The 20,755-nt window shown below is 48.4% G+C and overlaps 1 protein-coding gene across 1 annotated transcript; it reads left to right on the top strand.

Moving 5' to 3' along the window:
• The first annotated feature begins 1,624 nt into the window (after positions 1 to 1,624).
• Positions 1,625 to 19,004, top strand: MIER3 (MIER family member 3). The gene is made up of 13 exons (XM_073682115.1): positions 1,625 to 1,745; positions 6,411 to 6,435; positions 11,276 to 11,421; positions 11,519 to 11,653; positions 11,967 to 12,087; positions 12,310 to 12,392; positions 12,479 to 12,551; positions 12,636 to 12,781; positions 12,971 to 13,049; positions 13,638 to 13,732; positions 14,043 to 14,170; positions 16,473 to 16,618; positions 16,704 to 19,004. Exons 1-13 carry the CDS (start codon positions 1,737 to 1,739, stop codon positions 17,144 to 17,146), a joined length of 1,629 nt encoding a protein of 542 aa, XP_073538216.1. The 5' UTR covers positions 1,625 to 1,736; the 3' UTR covers positions 17,147 to 19,004.
• The last annotated feature ends 1,751 nt before the right edge of the window (positions 19,005 to 20,755 follow it).

Here is a 20,755-nt window from a genome sequence, read left to right on the forward strand (position 1 = left end):
TATTATATCGCGCAGTACAGGGGATGTATATTATTATATCGCGCAGTACAGGGGATGTATATTATTATATCGCGCAGTACAGGGGATGTATATTATTATATCGCGCAGTACAGGGGATGTATATTATTATATCGCGCAGTACAGGGGATGTATATTATTATATCGCGCAGTACAGGGGATGTATATTATTATATCGCGCAGTACAGGGGATGTATATTATTATATCGCGCAGTACAGGGGATGTATATTATTATATCGCGCAGTACAGGGGATGTATATTATTATATCGCGCAGTACAGGGGATGTATATTATTATATCGCGCAGTACAGGGGATGTATATTATTATATCGCGCAGTACAGGGGATGTATATTATTATATCGCGCAGTACAGGGGATGTATATTATTATATCGCGCAGTACAGGGGATGTATATTATTATATCGCGCAGTACAGGGGATGTATATTATTATATCGCGCAGTACAGGGGATGTATATTATTATATCGCGCAGTACAGGGGATGTATATTATTATATCGCGCAGTACAGGGGATGTATATTATTATATCGCGCAGTACACGGGATGTATATTATTATATCGCGCAGTACAGGGGATGTATATTATTATATCGCGCAGTACAGGGGATGTATATTATTATATCACACAGTACAGGGGATGTATATTATTATATCACACAGTACAGGGGATGTATATTATTATATCGCGCACTACAGGGGATGTATATTATTATATCACGCAGTACAGGGGGTGTATATTATTATATCGCGCAGTACAGGGGATGTATATTATTATATCACGCAGTACAGGGGATGTATATTATTATATCACACAGTACAGGGGATGTATATTATTATATCGCGCAGTACAGGGGATGTATATTATTATATCACGCAGTACAGGGGGTGTATATTATTATATCGCGCAGTACAGGGGATGTATATTATTATATCACGCAGTACAGGGGATGTATATTATTATATCGCGCAGTACAGGGGATGTATATTATTATATCACGCAGTACAGGGGATGTATATTATTATATCACGCAGTACAGGGGATGTATATTATTATATCGCACAGTACAGGGGATGTATATTATTATATCACGCAGTACAGGGGATGTATATTATTATATCACGCAGTACAGGGGATGTATATTATTATATCACACAGTACAGGGGATGTATATTATTATATCACACAGTACAGGGGATGTATATTATTATATCGCGCACTACAGGGGATGTATATTATTATATCGCGCACTACAGGGGATGTATATTATTATATCGCGCAGTACAGGGGATGTATATTATTATATCGCGCAGTACAGGGGATGTATATTATTATATCGCGCACTACAGGGGATGTATATTATTATATCACACAGTACAGGGGATGTATATTATTATATCGCGCAGTACAGGGGATGTATATTATTATATCGCGCAGTACAGGGGATGTATATTATTATATCGCGCAGTACAGGGGATGTATATTATTATATCGCGCAGTACAGGGGGTGTATGTGAGATCGCACAGTACACAGTGCAGGATGGCTATGGCCGTGTGGCTCCTCCCCCACCTGGTCCACCGCTGGAGGCCCCGCCCCTCTCTCGGCCGCCGGACACCTCTGGCTGGTTGCTCAGTCATTGGCTGTCGCTCTCCATCCGGGGACTTTGCGCAGTTGCAGCTCGTTCGCCTAGAGGTACCAATATGGCGGAGGTAAGGAGGAAAACCGGGCCGGAGCGGGGGGAGGGACGATACAGACGGAAATCCCGGGCTCTACAGCCACGGAAACCGGTGAAATACCCCCGTAATCTCGATCTCACAGCCCCATCCGCCGCTGAAGGAAGTCAGGGGGCGAAAGGGCCTCTCTGAGACGAGAAAATCGCCTTTAGGCCGTGGGTGGGAGCGGACTGTCCGGGGTGGGGGGAGGGACCGAGGACGGAGAGGCGGCGGCCGGGGCCAGTGGTTTCCGGTGTGAAGTGGCCGATGAGTGAGCGCGGTGTATCCGGCAGTAATAGCCCCCACACCGCTCCCCACATCTCGGTGCAATCCCCGGGGGAGTGTGTGAGGGATGACGAGTTTTTGCCGGGAGTGGAGCACATCAGCCTCACCCCGGGAACAGCGCCCCCTATCCTGGGGGGCACTGCCCATCACTCACGCCTGGGCGCCTGTACACATCGGGCCGTCCTGTACACACCCACGACTTCAGTGCTGTGATGCCCCGCAGTGGTGGAGCCCCCCCACCTCCCTGTGCACCGTCCCCTCCCCCGTCACCCCCTACCCATGCAGCGTCTCCCCCCCCCCACCCCCCCCTCCGTGCAAATTCCGTCCCCACCCCACCCCCCTTCTCAGGCAGCGTCCCCCGGGCAGCGTCTGTCCCGCGGGTAGCGTTCCACCCCCAGGGCAGCGTTCCACCCCCCGGGCAGCAGCGCCCCCCCCCCTTCCACCCCCGGGCAGCGTCCCCCCACCCCCGGGCCACCACCCCCCCCTTCCTACCGGGCAGCGTTGTCCACCCCCCGGGCAGCGTTCCACACCCCGGGCAGCGTCGTTCACCCCCCCCCCCCCGGGCAGCGTCGCCCCTCCCCCCGCCCCATGGCAGCTTCCCCCTTTCCCCCCCCCGGGCAGCGTCCCCCCTTCCCCCGGGCAGCGTCCCCCCTTCCCCCGGGCAGCGTCCCCCCTTCCCCCGGGCAGCGTCCCCCCTTCCCCCGGGCAGCGTCCCCCCTTCCCCCGGGCAGCGTTCCCCCCTTCCCCCGGGCAGCGTTCCCCCCTTCCCCCGGGCAGCGTTCCCCCCTTCCCCCGGGCAGCGTTCCCCCCTTCCCCCGGGCAGCGTTCCCCCCTTCCCCCGGGCAGCGTTCCCCCCTTCCCCCGGGCAGCGTTCCCCCCTTCCCCCCGGGCGGCGTCCCCCCCCCCCTTTCCCCCGGGCGGCGTCCCCCCCCCCCTTTCCCCCGGGCGGCGTCCCCCCCCCCCTTTCCCCCGGGCGGCGTCCCCCCCCCCCTTTCCCCCGGGCGGCGTCCCCCCCCCCCTTTCCCCCGGGCGGCGTCCCCCCCCCCCTTTCCCCCGGGCGGCGCCTCCCCCCCCTTTCCCCCGGGCGGCGCCTCCCCCCCCCTTTCCCCCGGGCGGCGTCCCCCCCCCCTTTCCCCCGGGCGGCGTCCCCCCCCCCTTTCCCCCGGGCGGCGTCCCCCCCCCCCCTTTCCCCTGGGCGGCGTCCCCCCCCCCCCCTTTCCCCCGGGCGGCGTCCCCCCCCACCTTTCCCCCGGGCGGCGTCCCCCCCCCACCTTTCCCCCGGGCGGCGTCCCCCCCCCCCCCCTTTCCCCCGGGCAGCGTCCGTCCCCCCCCCCCCTTCCCCCGGGCAGCGTCCGTCCCCCCCCCCTTCCCCCGGGCAGCGTCCGTCCCCCCCCCCCCTTCCCCCGGGCAGCGTCCGTCCCCCCCCCCTTCCCCCGGGCAGCGTCCGTGTCCCCCCCCCTTCCCCCGGGCAGCGTCCGTGTCCCCCCCCCTTCCCCCGGGCAGCGTCCGTCCCCCCCCCCCCCCTTCCCCCGGGCAGCGTTTCCCCCCCCCCTTCCCCCGGGCAGCGTTTCCCCCCCCCCTTCCCCCGGGCAGCGTTTCCCCCCCCCCCTTCGTCCCCCCCCCCTTTCCCCCGGGCAGTGTCCCGCCCCGTCCCCCCCCCCCCCTTCCCCCGGGCAGTGTCCCGTCCCCCCTTCCCCGGGCAGCGTTTCCCCCCCCCCCTTCCCCCGGGCAGTGTCCCCCCCCCCCCCTTCCCCCGGGCAGTGTCCCCCCCCTTCCCCCGGGCAGCGTCCCCCCCCCCCTTTCCCCCGGGCGGCGTCCCCCCCCCCTTTCCCCCGGGCGGCGTCCCCCCCCCTTTCCCCCGGGCGGCGTCCCCCCCCCCTTTCCCCCGGGCGGCGTCCCCCCCCCCCCTTCCCCCGGGCAGCGTCCGTTCCCCCCCCCCCTTCCCCCGGGCAGCGTTCCCCCGTTCCCCCCCTTCCCCCGGGCAGCGTTCCCCCCCCCCTCCCCCCGGGCAGCGTCCCCCCTTCTCCCTTCCCCCCGGGCAGCGTCCTGTCCCCCCCCCCCCCTTCCCCCGGGCAGCGTCCCGTCCCCCCCCCCCCCTTCCCCCGGGCAGCGTCCCGTCCCCCCCCCCCTTCCCCCGGGCAGCGTCCCGTCCCCCCCCCCCTTCCCCCGGGCAGCGTCCCGCCCCCCCCCCCTTCCCCCGGGCAGCGTTCCCCCCCCCCTCCACCCGGGCAGCGTCCCCCCGTCTCCCTTCCCCCCGGGCAGCGTCCCGTCCCCCCCCCCCCTTCCCCCGGGCAGCGTCCCGTCCCCCCCCCCCTTCCCCCGGGCAGCGTCCCGTCCCCCCCCCCCCCTTCCCCCGGGCAGCGTCCCGTCCCCCCCCCCCTTCCCCCGGGCAGCGTCCCGTCCCCCCCCCCCCTTCCCCCGAGCAGCGTCCCGCCCCCCCCCCCCTTCCCCCGGGCAGCGTCCCGCCCCCCCCCTTCCCCCGGGCAGCGTCCCGCCCCCCCCCTTCCCCCGGGCAGCGTCCCGCCCCCCCCCCCCTTCCCCCGGGCAGCGTCCTGCCCCCCCCCCCCTTCCCCCCGGGCAGCGTCCCGCCCCCCCCTTCCCCCCGGGCAGCGTTCCCCCCCCCCCCCCCCCTTCCCCCCGGGCAGCGTTTTTCCCCCCGGGCAGCGTTTCCCCCCCCCCCTTCCCCCCGGGCAGCGTTCCCCCCCCCCCCCCTTCCCCCCGGGCAGCGTTCCCCCCCCCCCCCCTTCCCCCCGGGCAGCGTTTCCCCCCCCCCCTTCCCCCCGGGCAGCGTTTCCCCCCCCCCCTTCCCCCCTGGGCAGCGTCCCCCCCCTTCCCCCGGGCAGCGTCCCCCCCCTTCCCCCGGGCGCCCCCCCCCTCCCGGGCAGCGTCCCTTTACCCCACTGGACAGCATCCCCCCCCGGGCCGTGTCCCATCTCCCCCCCCCCCCCCCCTGGGCATCATCCCCCCCCCCCCGCATGTATATGGGGCTAAAAAGCATTTTTGCAACTAGGTTTCATTTAACATCTATCAGTTTGCCTTCCATCTCTGCCTGTTTATTGCTGCGTGCAGAATGAGCTCACTGATGATCTGTCAGTGTGCTTGTTCTGACAGTTTTGTGAGCCAGCTTGTCACTCTCTGATCTGTCTTCTGAGCTCATTTATGACCACAGACATCACAGTTTACTGTGCAGGAAAATAAAAAGCCAATAAAATCGAACTGCAATTTTCTTTTTATTTTTAGCCCCAAATACATTTAAGTGTCAAAAGTGTCCCCCAAATATGGATAATCCTTTAAATATTAATATCTAGTGTGTATCATTGTAAATGTCTTGCTAAGTAACTGGATCTCTCACCTGTCACCGATGTGATGTGGCGACGCTCTACATGGACACCGCGTGTCATAGGGTCTCATTCACACCATCATTTTGACCTCAGTTTTGTTTGCACTGTTAGGTCATCACAGCCCATATAATGTCTATGGTGGGAGCTGAAAAGGATAAAATGAGATGTGAACGAGGCCCAGTTATTATGTAGCGACAACACTAATGTCGAGTTGTGTTCATATTGTTCTGATCAGTGAGGGGGTTGGGAATAGAGGGGCTGGTGTCATAGATGGATGTATTTAATGTGGGGGTCTAATCCTCAGCGAGTCAGCAACATGTTATTTACCACAGGGTGAGATGTAGAGCACGTGATGTCCCTCTGCCCTAATAACGCCATGTATGACCACGTGGTGAGCGTGCGTCTCACATGCTATACACACGTTTTATACTGTACAATGGGCTTTATTATAAGATCCCGTGCATAAATATCTTGTACATTTGCCGGGGATGTGCAGTATGAAGTGCCACAGGTCGCGGTGTGGCCTGGTGGACCTACACCGGCTAATCTGTAGGAATAAGTGGCTGTTTGTGTGCAATATAGGTGAATGAGGTTGTGAAACCCTGTATGGGATGAGAATATTGGTGTAGAATCAAAGCTGACCCGCATGATCCTCAGCTTATAATTACTCAGGTCCCCAACGCTACCTCTGAATTACAGGCAGAGGAGGGTGAAGATTGCCGGCACTTCTGGTGTACACCTGCCTATAAGAAGTGTGTTGGGAAGGTTTACATCAGGTGGAGTCCACCTGTAACACAGACAGGATACAGGATGGGAATCAGTCACGTACTAATAACTGTCTGGACTGGTGGGTGACATGTCCGCCACTACCTTAGAACCTGAGTGACAAATATCGGGTTGCCAGTGGCACATCCGATTATTTTGAGATGGGTTGGCAGGTGTGCCAGTTAGAAATCATTGCTCTCTGTGGGATGTAACAGTTTATGGGTTGTGTGAGGACACTTAATAACCTGTCACTTTGTGTGCTCTCTTTCAGGCTTCATTTGACAGTTCGAGCCCAGGTTGGTCCTATTTTCTTACCTTCTAAGCATCGCTTGTCTCTGGCTTGTTGGGGAGATAGTTGTAACCAGGCAAGAGGACACGTTGGCGTTCTCGACCTGCTCATCTAATGAGGAGGAAGTGAAGGTTTTACTGATAAGTCATCACTTGCTGTGCAACCATATGTGCTGTAGGGATAATTATACTCCAGCTTTCCTCTTTTATGATAAATTGCCTGTAATATGGAAGATTTTGGATTGTTTATGATTTTTTTTTACTCACATTAAGGCCATGTTTACACATTCAGTATTTTACATCCTTATTAGTGTTGAGCGAGTATGTTCTGTCCGAGTATGCTCGGGCCGAGCTCCGAGTATTTACAGCTGCTCGGTGATATGGTTGAATCGCTCCCGTGTGCATGATTTGCAACTGTTTGACAGCTTTATTACATGGCAGGAATGTCTATTTCTTACACGTTCCTCACATGTAATAAAGCTGTCAAACAGGTGCAAATCATGCACACGGGAGCGATTCAACCATATCACCGAGCAGCTGTAAATACTCGGAGCTCGGCCCGAGCATACTCGGACAGAACATACTCGCTCAACACTAACCCTTATTTGTAAGCCAAAATCAGCAGTGGAGCAATCAGAGGAAAAGTATAATAGAAACACGTCACCACTTCTGCATTTATCACCCACTCCTGGTTTTAGCTTACAAATACTGAACGTGTGAACTTGGCCTTACTGTTACATTTCACCTCCTCTCTCACATAACAAGCAGTACTACTTAGGGTCGTATACAGCATTACCCTTCTGTATTGTTTGGGTCCTGTGCACTTTGTAAATGTGCACGGCCTCCTTTACATTAGTGTTTGATATGAGGACTCCAGTTTTTTTTTTGTTTTTTTTTAAGCTTATTTTCAATAACGCTCTGTCACCGACACCTGAGGCTTAGCTAGCCTCCACTGATGGCCACTGGCCCATGTGTAGAAGACATGACCTACCGTGACATCTTCTGTTGTATATGCATCATTACTCTCTATCAAGCCCCTACCTGAGTATTAGGACAGCTAATACTCTGATTAAGTCTTTCTATGTCATCCATTTTTATTTTTTTTTATTCTTCATACATAGTTTTTTTTTTTTTATAAACTTGAAAACTTTTTTTTTTACAGTGCCACTTAGTAATGGATCCATGGAAAACAGATTCCTGCAGTTTTCCATTAGTATTTATCTGGTCCCCGTAAACCTGAGTGGCCACTTCGGACTTGCATACACTTATGAGAATAGGATATACATGAAGTGTAATGCAACACACACACACAGATCCATGGAAAAAAAAATGGTGTGTGAATAGTTCCATTAAACTCTATAAGTCATTACACAGGTGTGCGATACACTTTAAAAATAGACAGCACATGGATGGAAAAAAATTGAAGTGTGAATGCAGCCTTAGGCAGGTTTCCTTGCATGCTTTCCTCTATATAAAAAATGCCTTAAACTGTCTGTGTGTGAAGTCTCTGATAAATACTGTATGTTGAGGATGCATTAAAGGGCTTGTCCAGCATAAATATATATTCTACACACATATATATTTTTTTCTGAAGAGGTCAGAATGAAATAGTATAACAAGTCATACTCCGCTACACCTCATCGATCCTGAGCGTGAAATGATTGCTTAGCCAGTCACTGTCTGAGAAGGGCGACCGCTGCAACCAGTGAATGGTGAGCGGTCACTTCCTGTGTGTCTCGCAGGGAATCTGGAAGTGTTGGAATGAGAGGTGTGACGCAGCTATAACTTCTATTTTTTTCCCCGTTCCGGCCTTCACTGAAACAGTGTTTGCTGGACAATCTACTTTAAAGAGATCGGATTCTTACAATTCCCCACAACACAGAAGGGTAATGCAATGTACAGCTGGACGTCTGTCTGCTTATTCATGGTTATCAGCACCACTTTCTTTACATATTGTTAGAGACAGAATTGTTCACACTTTTGGAAGACCAATATCCCAAAAATGAGCAGTGAATCTTATGGGGAAATGCAGTAATGTAGCTTTAATACGAATTATAGAGTGTCAAAACCCACAGAAATGTGTGATGGAAAATTGCCTTCGTGGTTGTGAGTAGGGCTGTTTCTGCAAACGCCGTTAAGATGAATGAAACGGTCACTGAAATTCCTGCAACAAATCCTCTACATGTGAATATGCTTTAATGGGAACACTTCTGTCAATGACGATATATTAGGGAGGTGCCCGACTTACCTCCAATCTACAGGACAATGTGTAAAGTTATGATGTATGAGCCAACTGTTCGGAGTAACAGATATTCACTTTGCTCTTAGATATTTGTCTCACGTTCTGCCACAGAACTTGGATTAATATTTTTGTTATTAGGGAGATGATGATTATGTGGAGGGTTGAAATGCTGCATAGTATAGACCTAAACCTACAGTAAAAATCTCATAAAATAAAGTGTTAATAGAGCTGCTGATATCACAAACGCCTACGGAAATAAGTGTTTCAGAAGCTTCTTTGTTAGGCGACATTCCCACAAATGTAATATTCCCACTGCAGGTGGCCTGAACCCAACTAAAAGTCTGATATATGCTTATAAGCCTTTTATCTGGGGGTCCGGAGATCCGCTGTCACTACATGGAGCATATAATACTTGGAAATATCCCATATATTAAAGCAATGGGGTTAGTGCCCCTTTAAATTTGAATTAAATAATTCATTACTTTAATGAAAATGATGAAAAATTCTGTGTATTTGCTTAATGGAGAAACCGCCTGTCTCATCTTATTTATTTATTTTTTATTGCTTTTAACGTTCCATTATATTTGACAACTTTAATTTGGTGTAAAGTGTTACTAATGTATTTAAAGGGAGATTCTGGGATAAGCTGTAACCCTGAGTATGAAAAGATCCCCGCCATGCTTTGGCATATCACACTGTTTCAGCTTCATGCTGGATTCACGTGTCTGTATTTTACCGCCTGTGGACGGGCCGTAGTTCCCAGCCCACCCGCAGGTCTCCCGACCTGAGCTAACACCCCCCATATATGTAAAGGAGACGCACGGTCTCACTGGAAATAGCAGAAACCTACGATACAGACGTGAATCTAGCCAGGCCTGAAACATTAATTTTTCTTGGCGTTAAGAGAATGTGATGGGTAATAGGATAGATGTGAAGCTTCTCCGCAGGTCAGGCAATCCATCCGCGTGTGGAAGATGGACGACGTACATGTAGGAGAGCCGTTCTGACATTTGCAAATGATTCCATATCTTTTACCCACATAGTGGTCAGGTCTGATAAATTTACAACTGAGGGTATTACGGCCATATTTTATATGGTCAGGAAAATACCATTCTGTGAATTAACCTGTAGCCTAAAAGTATCGGATTCCCCTATAAAAGAACACCTTTAGTCACCCGCTGAGGCACCAGGGAAGGTCTCCAGGTTTTTGTGCCATGAGGGTGTGTCGCCACATTCTTACCATGACTTTATAGTGTATTGCAATGTCTCCATTCAGAAGAACATTTATTTTATATCAAGCTTAATTTATACAATAGCACCAGTCCCACTTGGCAAAAGAACTACCACTGCTGCCTGCCTCCTGGGCCTCATTCACATGGTAGAATATTGGTATTCGTATGTGTAAGACAAACACCAGGAGCAGAACATAATATTTCAGTTTATTGCTAAGACTCGTCTCTGCCATGTCGAGGCTTACCATTAACTGATATGAAATATTAATTCTGCCGTCAGATGGCCAGCTCGGATTTTTCTTCTTAGAAATCTATTATATGTAAGATCTGACTGGCGAGAGTTTATAAAAAGGATCTAAACTAAACCTAACCTGCTAGAAATAAAGGATTTGTAACCAACATGAGCGTTCTCGGGGAGCAATGTCACATAATAGATATATCAGTCAGGTGTGGTGTGCTTGTTGGGGTGCGGCGGGCGCAGCAAGGAATCGTAGCCGAGTCTCATCAGAAAATACCAACTTAATGAGTCTGGAAAATACTGTTTTTATTTCAATTTTTCTCTGAAATAGATAACTACTGAAGCATATCACAATGAAATATTCAATCAGAATGACAAAGAGAAAGTAAAGGTAATTTGTGAAACCTTTTTTTTTTTTTTTTTTTTTTTTTCATTTTCTAAATGCTGAAGTGAGACTGGTGCTTTAAGAAAGTGATCTAGTTATTAGTGTGTGCCGAAAAAAAAAAAGTGCAAGCTCCGGCATCTGAGTCCTGCAGAAAGTGAGTCGTGGCACGTGTATTGCCTCCTTATTGTTTTGTGGGTGCATCTGGGTATTTGACAAGAAGAAAAATGGAAAAGTAAAAAAAAACAAAAACTCTGGAAACAAAGCAGGGATTTAGCTTATGGTTTTTGGAAAGAACATTATTTTATATTCTTCTGAAAAAAAAAATGCCTGAGCCTAACAGAGAGCGCCCAACCAAGGAGTCCTCATCTAGTATTATTGATCCCGGCCAGGAGCGAGAACACGATCTGCAGGTGGACGCAGGAGGACAGGGCTGATTTCTATGGATATGATGGATATTTGGTGACCAGATGAGTTTTTGTACTTGCTTTGTGCTCTATGTATTGTAAGGCTTCGTCCTCCCTTGTCGGCTGCAGTCCTATTAACCTTTTGACATAAATTGTTTTATCTTGTGATGTTTTTGCTTCTTTGTGAATATACTTCTCTCCCAAACACAGCTCTTAATGTCTGGAGGTTTCCAGGTCTGTTATTTCTGTATGATGTGTGTTTTTTTGCGCTGTATTTCATGGTCTCAGAAGGAGCTCGTCGCTTTGTCTTTTATTAATCGCAGCTTTTTTTTCTTGCTTTCTTTCAGTCGGCTCTCTGTCATCTGAGGATCATGACTTTGACCCTACAGCTGAAATGTTGGTACATGACTATGATGATGAGAGAACTCTTGAAGAGGAAGAAATGAAGGAGGACGGCAAAAATTTTAGCTCCGAAATTGAAGATTTAGAAAAGGTTGTGCAACAAATCTGCTGCTTACAAATGAACCCTAATGATGCATTTTAGGTGAATGTTGTGTCACATTTAATCAATATAAATTGTGTTTCCCCAGGAAGGAAACATGCCTTTGGAGGATTTACTAGCAATCTATGTATATGAGCCTGCAGATCCAGTAATGGCGGGATCCAGTGCGGGGAGCTCCCCAAGTGAGCTCGCTGATGAGCTGCCCGACATGACGTTGGATAAAGTAAGTGATTCACTTTCTGTATATGAGCAGAATTTCCAGCACCTTTTGATCACAATTGCCATGTTATTCTCAGTCTAGCCCTGCGTTTGGCACTTTTATGTAATGTGTCCATAGGGCTTTATTCATACAGGAGAACAGAAGTGTTTTCTCGGTCTTTGTAGAGCCAGTTTTTTTTTTTTTTTTGTGGGAATGTGACCTATCAAACACTTGATGAAATATTCTATGCTTAGTCTTAATAGAGTTATATTGAGCAAACAGCAGACTGTTCTGAATTTTATATCTGTGATTCAATTATTATACATTTTCATTTCAGGAGGAAATTGCAAAGGACCTTTTGTCTGGTGATGATGAAGAGACCCAATCTTCTGCCGATGACTTGACGCCATCTGTGACCTCACACGAAGCAACAGAATTTTTTCCACGTCCTTTAAGATGTAAGTGAAAACTGAGGTTAAGACCAAGTTCAGACAGATGTAACATGGGTGCAATTTAGCATCTGGGTTACGGCCACAAGTTCCCGACCTGATCGTGAGTCTTCTGAGCGGAACGACGAATAGCATCATTGTGGGTTCTCAATACATTTTGAGGCTTTATCCTCCATAAGCCACTTTCCAGTGTTAAATTACAAAATAATTTCTTGTTTTTGTGATAAACAGCGAACACGGCCTGTGATGGAAATGAGTCAGAAAGCGAGGATTTAGAAATTGATTTGGGGAACTCCTCGGAGGACTTGAGAAAAGTAAGTGTCTTCATGGAAGTGTGATAAATGCTGCATGTGGTGCGTTAAATAATGAATGCTAAAAATCTGTCCCTCCACCTATGCAGGAAATAATGATTGGTCCCTATCATCAGGCTGATATCCCGGCTTACCAGGGACACTACACGGCTGATCCATCAGGTAAGTTATCTGTCTAATAATCTCTGCCAGCACAGCACCATGATGTGAGGCGTACGGTGCTTGTATAACTCTCATCGTTCACAGCACATGAATATGAAGATCACTTGGTCTGGAGTCCGGATTTATTTCCAGAAGGCAAAGTGGAAGAATATCTATTGGAAACCAGAATTGATAACAAGCGGGATATGGGCAGAATCTCGGACGGAGCGATCATTAAGGATGATGAACAGGTATGTGGGTTTATGATCTTGTGACATTAAAGTAGAAAATAGAAAAACATTTTTTTTTTTTTTTTTTTTTGTGCACACGAAGCAGATAATTACATGAAAAGAAATGGAAATTGTTTTCATATACTGTGATCAGTAAAAGTATTTTTCTGTTCTTTTGCATTCAGTATAAGATTTTTTGTTGTTTTCCAGGCCTTGCACGAACTCTTTAAATGTCGATACAACACCCGAGAGGCGATGGAGAGATTCCGCAACAGAAGAATGTTATACGGTAATACTTCTTGCACATCCTCTAGAATTTCAGAAATGGGGAATGGACATGTCCATGTGTCGTAATGTAAAGATGGGGAGTAGACAAGCACCGAGCTCTGTCCGATTTGTTAAGAAATTTATTGGGTTACATTGTATAGAAAACATGTTTTCCCGGAAGGAATGAGATGCAGCAGGAAACCTAATGGGAGAACGGGAGACACAGTTATGAGCTGAAGTTTGCAATGTTGTATGTAAAGTGAAATGTGTTTCTACTTTAATCCTTATTTGTCTTCAGGGCTTAGTGATATCTGCCATCCAGAAGACGCAGAGAAAGAGATATTCATTACAAGTTCTTATAAGACATTGGAACGCCTTTTCTTGGTGTTCCATTCGTCAGTAAGACTTTAGCAGTACTTCCCCCCCCCAATGCTCTGCCGCCTATATAGACACATAAAACAAGCATAGAAGGTAAAGGCCATATGATAAAGGTGATGTTGCTAAAATAGATTAGCAGCAAAGCGGGAAAAAAAGTGTTAATTATAAGATTGAATTGCACTTGTTAGAAGACATTGCAGCCGACACTGACTCTTTACTTGGGATTTTTCAGATGATATCCGGCCTTGGACTGAGGATGAATGTAGAAATTTTGAACACGGTCTTGTAATACACGGGAAGGATTTTCATCTAATACAGAAAAATAAGGTAATTTAAGATAATGGCAGTAAAGGGGTCTTGTGTATTATATTTCAATGTGTTCTCTAAAGTGGCTGTACAATGGAGCTCCCCTGATACTACATTACAACTGAAAATGTGATGGAAATCACGGAGAACTAGAGGTGATAAAACGAGTTGTCCTGTACTCGTGGCGCTTTTAGGGTTGCATGTGACTTTTTTTTTTTTTTTATTCCTATACAATAATTATAGTTGCAGTGAATGTATCACAACTGTGATTTCATTCGTTAGTCGTTCGTGACTGTAGTGTAAATCTGAATTTATTTTTTTTTTCTTTCAGGTGAGGACCCGGACAGTAGCAGAATGTGTTTCCTTCTATTACATCTGGAAGAAATCTGAGCGATATGATAATTTTGCCCAGCAAACAAGGTTTGGGAAGAAGAGATATCACCATCATCCAGGAGTAACGTGAGTTGAATTTACTGATGCACTTTTTTTTTTTTTGGAGAGGAAGGTTGTTAGATATTTCAAAATGAACTAAATCTGAAAGGGTTTTACCTTAGTGTTAGCTTTCACTGGGCTACAGATGAGAGACAGACAAGGTAATGGGGCAGTTCCCTGCATAGATGAGTAGTGCCACAGTGCTGATGGAAAGGGGTCGAGGTGCAGGCGAGGAGTGCCACTGTGCAGATGGAAAGGGGTCGAGGTGCAGGCGAGGAGTGCCACTGTGCAGATGGAAAGGGGTCGAGGTGCAGGCGAGGAGTGCCACTGTGCAGATGGAAAGGGGTCGAGGTGCAGGCTAGGAGTGCCACTGTGCAGATGGAAAGGGGTCGAGGTGCAGGCTAGGAGTGCCACTGTGCAGATGGAAAGGGGTCAAGGTGCAGGCGAGGAGTGCCACTGTGCAGATGGAAAGGCGTCGAGGTGCAGGCGAGGAGTGCCACTGTGCAGATGGAAAGGCGTCGAGGTGCAGGCGAGGAGTGCCACAGTGCAGATGGAAAGGCGTCGAGGAGCAGACGAGGAGTGCCACTGTGCAGATGGAAAGGCGTCGAGGAGCAGACGAGGAGTGCCACTGTGCAGATGGAAAGGCGTCGAGGTGCAGGCTAGGAGTGCCACAGTGCAGATGGAAAGGCGTCGAGGAGCAGACGAGGAGTGCCACTGTGCAGATGGAAAGGCGTCGAGGTGCAGGCGAGGAGTGCCACTGTGCAGATGGAAAGGGGTCGAGGTGCAGGCGAGGAGTGCCACTGTGCAGATGGAAAGGGGTCGAGGTGCAGGCGAGGAGTGCCACTGTGCAGATGGAAAGGGGTCGAGGTGCAGGCTAGGAGTGCCACTGTGCAGATGGAAAGGGGTCGAGGTGCAGGCGAGGAGTGCCACTGTGCAAATGGAAAGGGGTCGAGGTGCAGGTGAGGAGTGCCACTGTGCAGATGGAAAGGGGTCGAGGTGCAGGCGAGGAGTGCCACTGTGCAGATGGAAAGGGGTCGAGGTGCAGGCGAGGAGTGCCACAGTGCTGATGGAAAGGGGTCGAGGTGCAGGCTAGGAATGCCACTGTGCTGATGGAAAGGGGTCGAGGTGCAGGCTAGGAGTGCCACTGTGCAGATGGAAAGGGGTCGAGGTGCAGGCTAGGAGTGCCACTGTGCAGATGGAAAGGGGTCGAGGTGCAGGCTAGGAGTGCCACTGTGCAGATGGAAAGGGGTCGAGGTGCAGGCGAGGAGTGCCACTGTGCAGATGGAAAGGGGTCGAGGTGCAGGCGAGGAGTGCCACTGTGCAGATGGAAAGGCGTCGAGGTGCAGGCTAGGAGTGCCACTGTGCAGATGGAAAGGCGTCGAGGTGCAGGCTAGGAGTGCCACTGTGCTGATGGAAAGGCGTCGAGGTGCAGGCTAGGAGTGCCACTGTGCTGATGGAAAGCGGTCGAGGTGCAGGCTAGGAGTGCCACTGTGCAGATGGAAAGGGGTCGAGGTGCAGGCTAGGAGTGCCACTGTGCAGATGGAAAGGGGTCGAGGTGCAGGCGAGGAGTGCCACTGTGCAGATGGAAAGGGGTCGAGGTGCAGGCGAGGAGTGCCACTGTGCAGATGGAAAGGGGTCGAGGTGCAGGCGAGGAGTGCCACTGTGCAGATGGAAAGGCGTCGAGGTGCAGGCTAGGAGTGCCACTGTGCAGATGGAAAGGCGTCGAGGTGCAGGCTAGGAGTGCCACTGTGCAGATGGAAAGGCGTCGAGGTGCAGGCTAGGAGTGCCACTGTGCAGATGGAAAGGCGTCGAGGTGCAGGCTAGGAGTGCCACTGTGCTGATGGAAAGGCGTCGAGGTGCAGGCTAGGAGTGCCACTGTGCAGATGGAAAGGCGAGGAGTGCCACTGTGCAGATGGAAAGGCGAGGAGTGCCACTGTGTTGTTTTCCTGCTTTATTTTTTGTTTAGCCAAAGTTGTAAGTGGATACAGCAAAAGTATACGTTTTCTATTCCTTGTAAATCAACTACTGACTTTAACTCAAAAACTGTACATCTGTTTCCAACCTAATGAGCGCATAATATATTTGCAGCAAAGGAGACTCTTGTTCCTTTTGTTGTGGGATGGGGAACCTTGTGCATATGAGGCTGATATTAATACAGTTCTCTGCTACTATACTGGCTGTACACAGCGTCCTGGCACGGACCTTTATGGGGTGTAGAGAATTTACCAACTTTGCCTCTGAATTTTGATGTGTGGAGTTCAACATGGAAAACATTTGCTAACACTGCTCACACAATCAATTAACTTTTTTTGTGCCTTTTGTTATCCAGGGATTACATGGACCGACTGGTGGATGAAGCGGAGATCCTGGGAGGAGCAGAAAATCCATCAGCCTTAACCTGCCAAAACCGATCGGATTCCATCCCTGACTCCCAGCTGAACCTGCTGAACTCCATCACTGCTAACGATCTGACAGGTGAGGCGATGCGGAGTGCCACCGCCCAGCACCAGCCGCCACATATACAGGGGGCCTCTAACCATTTCCAATCCTTTCCTTTCAGCACTGTCTCACAGTGTAGCATGCAATAATCCAGAGGTGAACTGTCTGAACGATGGCTTCCCAGCATTGGACACGTTACCCCGGGGCCCAGTAAATCATGTGCCTGTTGGAACAGAAGACTTGCTTTCATTGCCCACCAACGGGGAAAGTGATTGTTTTAACTTATTTGAGACTGGATTTTATCCTCCGGAACTTAACACGGCGAGTTTATGCAACGATGAATCTGAGAGGCCGGCGAAGAGGATAAAAATGGGGATCTCTGTCCCGGAGTCCTTCATCAGCGATGTATCTGTAAATAACCTGGACTTCGAGAACCACACGCACCATATCACCAGTGCCAAAATGGCCGTATCTGTGGCAGACTTCAGCAGTTTATCTGCAAGCGAGACAAACAGTTTTATAAGTTCACACACACTACACCATACGGCCCTACAATCGGAGTAACTCCACCTTTACAGCGGAGGCGCAGAGGATGAAATCTGATCATAAACTTCGGGTTTGCTGAGTCATTCACTGGAAGTTTGAACTTTTTTTTTTTTTTTTGCTATGACATCAGTGATGTCTTTGTATGTACAGAACTATATCTTGATTTTTGTCAAGAATTAACTTCATTTTGGTCCATTAATGTGGAAATAGACAATGTTCAGCAGAGTCAGGAACTCAGATTATGTTCTGGGCAAGCAGCTTTAGGCTTAATAATAATTTTTTTTTTTTTTTAGGTTTTGTTAAAATCTGTAGATAACCGGGTCTCCCATCTCCAAAAACCAGCGCAGGTTCCAAGTCTGTCCCCCCCGTCCCCCCCGTCCCCGAGAGCAAAGAGGGCAGCAGAAAGCAATGTTTACAGGTACCGGTCCGATCCTGCTCCATGTAGCATTTCTTTTTCAAGCAGGGTCGGCACGCAGCCCGATGATGATGAGGATTTTTAGTTTATTTATTTTGAGCTCACTATCCACGATCACCACTCACACATGAGAGAGTTTACGCTTTGTCTAAAGGAATCATGTGTTGTTTTTTTTTTTTGTTGGATGCTCGAATATTTACTACAATGTTCTTCTGCTGGAGTCGATCTTTATGTACTTTTGCAGAATGTTTATTTTTTTTTTTCTTTCTTCCCTTTTGTGGTATTGTTTTTTTTTTTTTTTCTTCATTAGGGGGTTAACACTTTTGTCTACAACTTTGTTGGAAGATTGTAAAATAAATGACACATTAATCTGTGTATCCAAAAGTTTCCTGGAGAAGAGGACGTGGTCCAAGCTTGGCTTCTGATTCTAGAAAGCACCTCCGTGCACAAGGTCCAGGTTGGCCGATCCCGTCAGCTCGGCCTTTCCCTTCGGCTCGGCTGTTCCCGTCGGCTCGGCCTGCGCTGCCCCATTCCTCCTCCTCCTCATGCCGTGCTGCGTGAGCCACAGCTTTCCAATACATCCGCCTTGTGGTTATGGTCTAGGTGCTCCTAATACAATGCACATATTTTTTTTTTTTTTTTCCATATGCTTCCTCTGCCAAAGAGTCCTTCCCGTCACTGTCCAGTCGTCTACCACTGCTGCTCTCATTACGCTCCGGTTATCTGAGCGATCTCCCATCATTCATCCTACGTGCTGTCTGGGGGGGTTATTTAGGAATCGTAGATTGGGGGTCGGGTATTTATTATTCACTTACTGTGAACTGCATTTCAGATTAGTCCCACGTCACCGCGTTACTTGAAGGATGATACGATGACCTTGCGGACTTTCTACGGCCTCGTTTCCCCACAGACGCTCCGCAGGTCCGGCACTCGTCGTCTTTTTACACCCCCTCGTTACATCCGGATGACTGACTTCTTCAATCTGTTGCACTTTTTCTTGACGCTCTCGCTTCTCCACCGCCGATGCAGTAATACTCGGTTTATCTATGCATTGCTGGACTCTCTAGACTCTCCAGTTTCTTGCCAGTAGTTTTGGTTGTCAGCAAAAAAAAAACAAAAAACTTTGTTCCGACACTTTACTTACTGAATAGAGATTTTTTTTTTTTTTTTTTTTATAAATTCTGAACAAATTAATTAATTTTTTTCTTGCTTTGAACATTAGGCTAGCAAGTTGTGCTTTTATGGTAGCCGACGACTCCTTCCTGGCCTCAGCGACAGTCTATGGGTTCCCTAGTATGGCTACAGCAACTAAGTTCTTTTTGTATGTTCCATATATATATATATAAAATATATATCTCTATTTTTCTTTTTCGATGTTGCTGATTGTGTGGGCAGACGAGTGTTGGAAACTGTGAGCTAGCATTAAAGATTTACCTCTAATTCTCATTACGAGGCAATAACTGCAAGACTTTTTTTTTTTTTTTGTAAATACTTGTACATTTTCTTATCTTGGATATATATATATATATATATATTTCTGTAAAATTTGTTTTCAGATTTCCTGCGGTGTATAGTATCATTTTTGTGCATGCCTAATGTGACAGAACGTTGTACCACTATTAACTTTACCCATGTAAAATAGCTATTTATTATTTTATTATTATTATTTTTTTTTTTTTAACTCTTTAAAGCTGGGCTTTGTTTTAAAGATGTCATACTAGTTTTTTAACCCCTTAGCTGCTGCACCGTTTATAAAGCAGTAATCTGCAACCTATAACTTTCTATAGCTGTTGGTTTGCTGGGAGTTGTAGTTCCGCAACAGCTGACGATGTAGCCACAGGTTGCAAGTCACCCTGTTGTTTTTCTGGGCTGTACTGCAGATGCCAATGGCGGCTCTGGGGTTCCTAAAACTGCGCCAGCGGTGGGAGGACGCCATTCTTTATCTAATATTCACCGCTCCCAGGCTGTAGTGAGCGGAAACAATGAATATTATCCACTAAACACCATGGTCGTCCTCTAGCCACAAACACGGGCGTGAAGGGACCTGCAAACGTGAAGAATCGAATCTTAATCTTGCCTTTCTGTATCGAAACGTTAAAGCACAATTTTCTCTAGGAAACGGATGAATTCTTTTGTTTTTGCAGCAATTTAGTTTCATGCAGAGAAACCAAAAAAAAAAATAATAATAATAAAACGACCGTCTATTTTCTTTATCCGAGCGTCTGATGTGTTACGTGGGGCGGAGTAACTGGGTTTGTTTCTAGCAATACTGCAAACTACATGATGGGAAATATGGCGTCTGGTTAGGCTGCGGTCAGGTTCTTTTATGTAGCGTAACACAAGACAACATGGCTGATCGGAAAGGTGCAATCCCCAGACCGGTTGTCGGAGGCCTATGATTTTTTTTTGTCCATTTGGGACAGCAAGGCGCCATACCGTGCACCTGGCCTTATGAAATTTGCCTCAAATACCCACTTTTGGGTTTAGATAGTTATGGTGCATCAGTTTAGAGTTTTCCAGGAAGCCTCAAGACACTATGGGGTCTGTGAGCACAATTGTGGCATAGCGTAAGTCAGATCTGTATTTTCTCGTCCCCTGACAGCCATTCTGGTAAAAAATACTGACATGCGGTACAGACCTGACGTCCTCACGTCGTGGGACGAGCGCTCAATGCCTTAAGGATTGCACCTTTATGTCCAGCCTCTTGTCCATAGCTGCTTACGCATCATATATTTTTATTTAATTGCTGAATTTACTTGAAGGGGTGTACGACATGTCCTAAGGAAATCCTCCGGTCCGCAGTTGTGCAGTATTTTATTTTTCCCTTTATTCCATAGCCAATTGGCAAATGTTAAAGCCGAGTTCATGACTGGGATGTGAGAAATATTATATATATATATATATATATATATATATATATATATTTTTTTTTTTTCTTAGCCTACAAGGTAAATGAGAGAATCGAAAGCGGGCCTGCTCACAGCCGATGTTATGCCTCCAACAAGCAATTAGAAATATTCTATTTTTCCTAAGAAAAAAAAATAAAATAAAAAAAATCTGAATCACACAAGGAGATGGAGTATTTACTGAATGGTAACTTTTATAAAAAAAAGAAAATAATAAAAATTAAAAGGAAAAGATCGCCATGTATATTTGTTAAGCTCTGTGTGAAGATTCCTGTTGTATCACCAGTGTCTGTGCTTTTTTTTTTT

Source organism: Phyllobates terribilis, unplaced genomic scaffold (genome assembly GCF_046119375.1).
Source record: "Phyllobates terribilis strain yellow unplaced genomic scaffold, ASM4611937v1 Scaffold_1__5_contigs__length_1240528914, whole genome shotgun sequence".
In the NCBI taxonomy this organism is placed as follows: Eukaryota; Metazoa; Chordata; class Amphibia; order Anura; family Dendrobatidae; genus Phyllobates; species Phyllobates terribilis.

What these genes read in the sequence shown, in the direction of transcription:
- MIER3 (XM_073682115.1), top strand. An exon ending in CCTCGGAGGACTTGAGAAAA is followed by an intron (nt 12,393 to 12,478) that starts GTAAGTGTCTTC and finishes CCACCTATGCAG; the next exon opens with GAAATAATGATTGGTCCCTA. An exon ending in CTACACGGCTGATCCATCAG is followed by an intron (nt 12,552 to 12,635) that starts GTAAGTTATCTG and finishes CATCGTTCACAG; the next exon opens with CACATGAATATGAAGATCAC.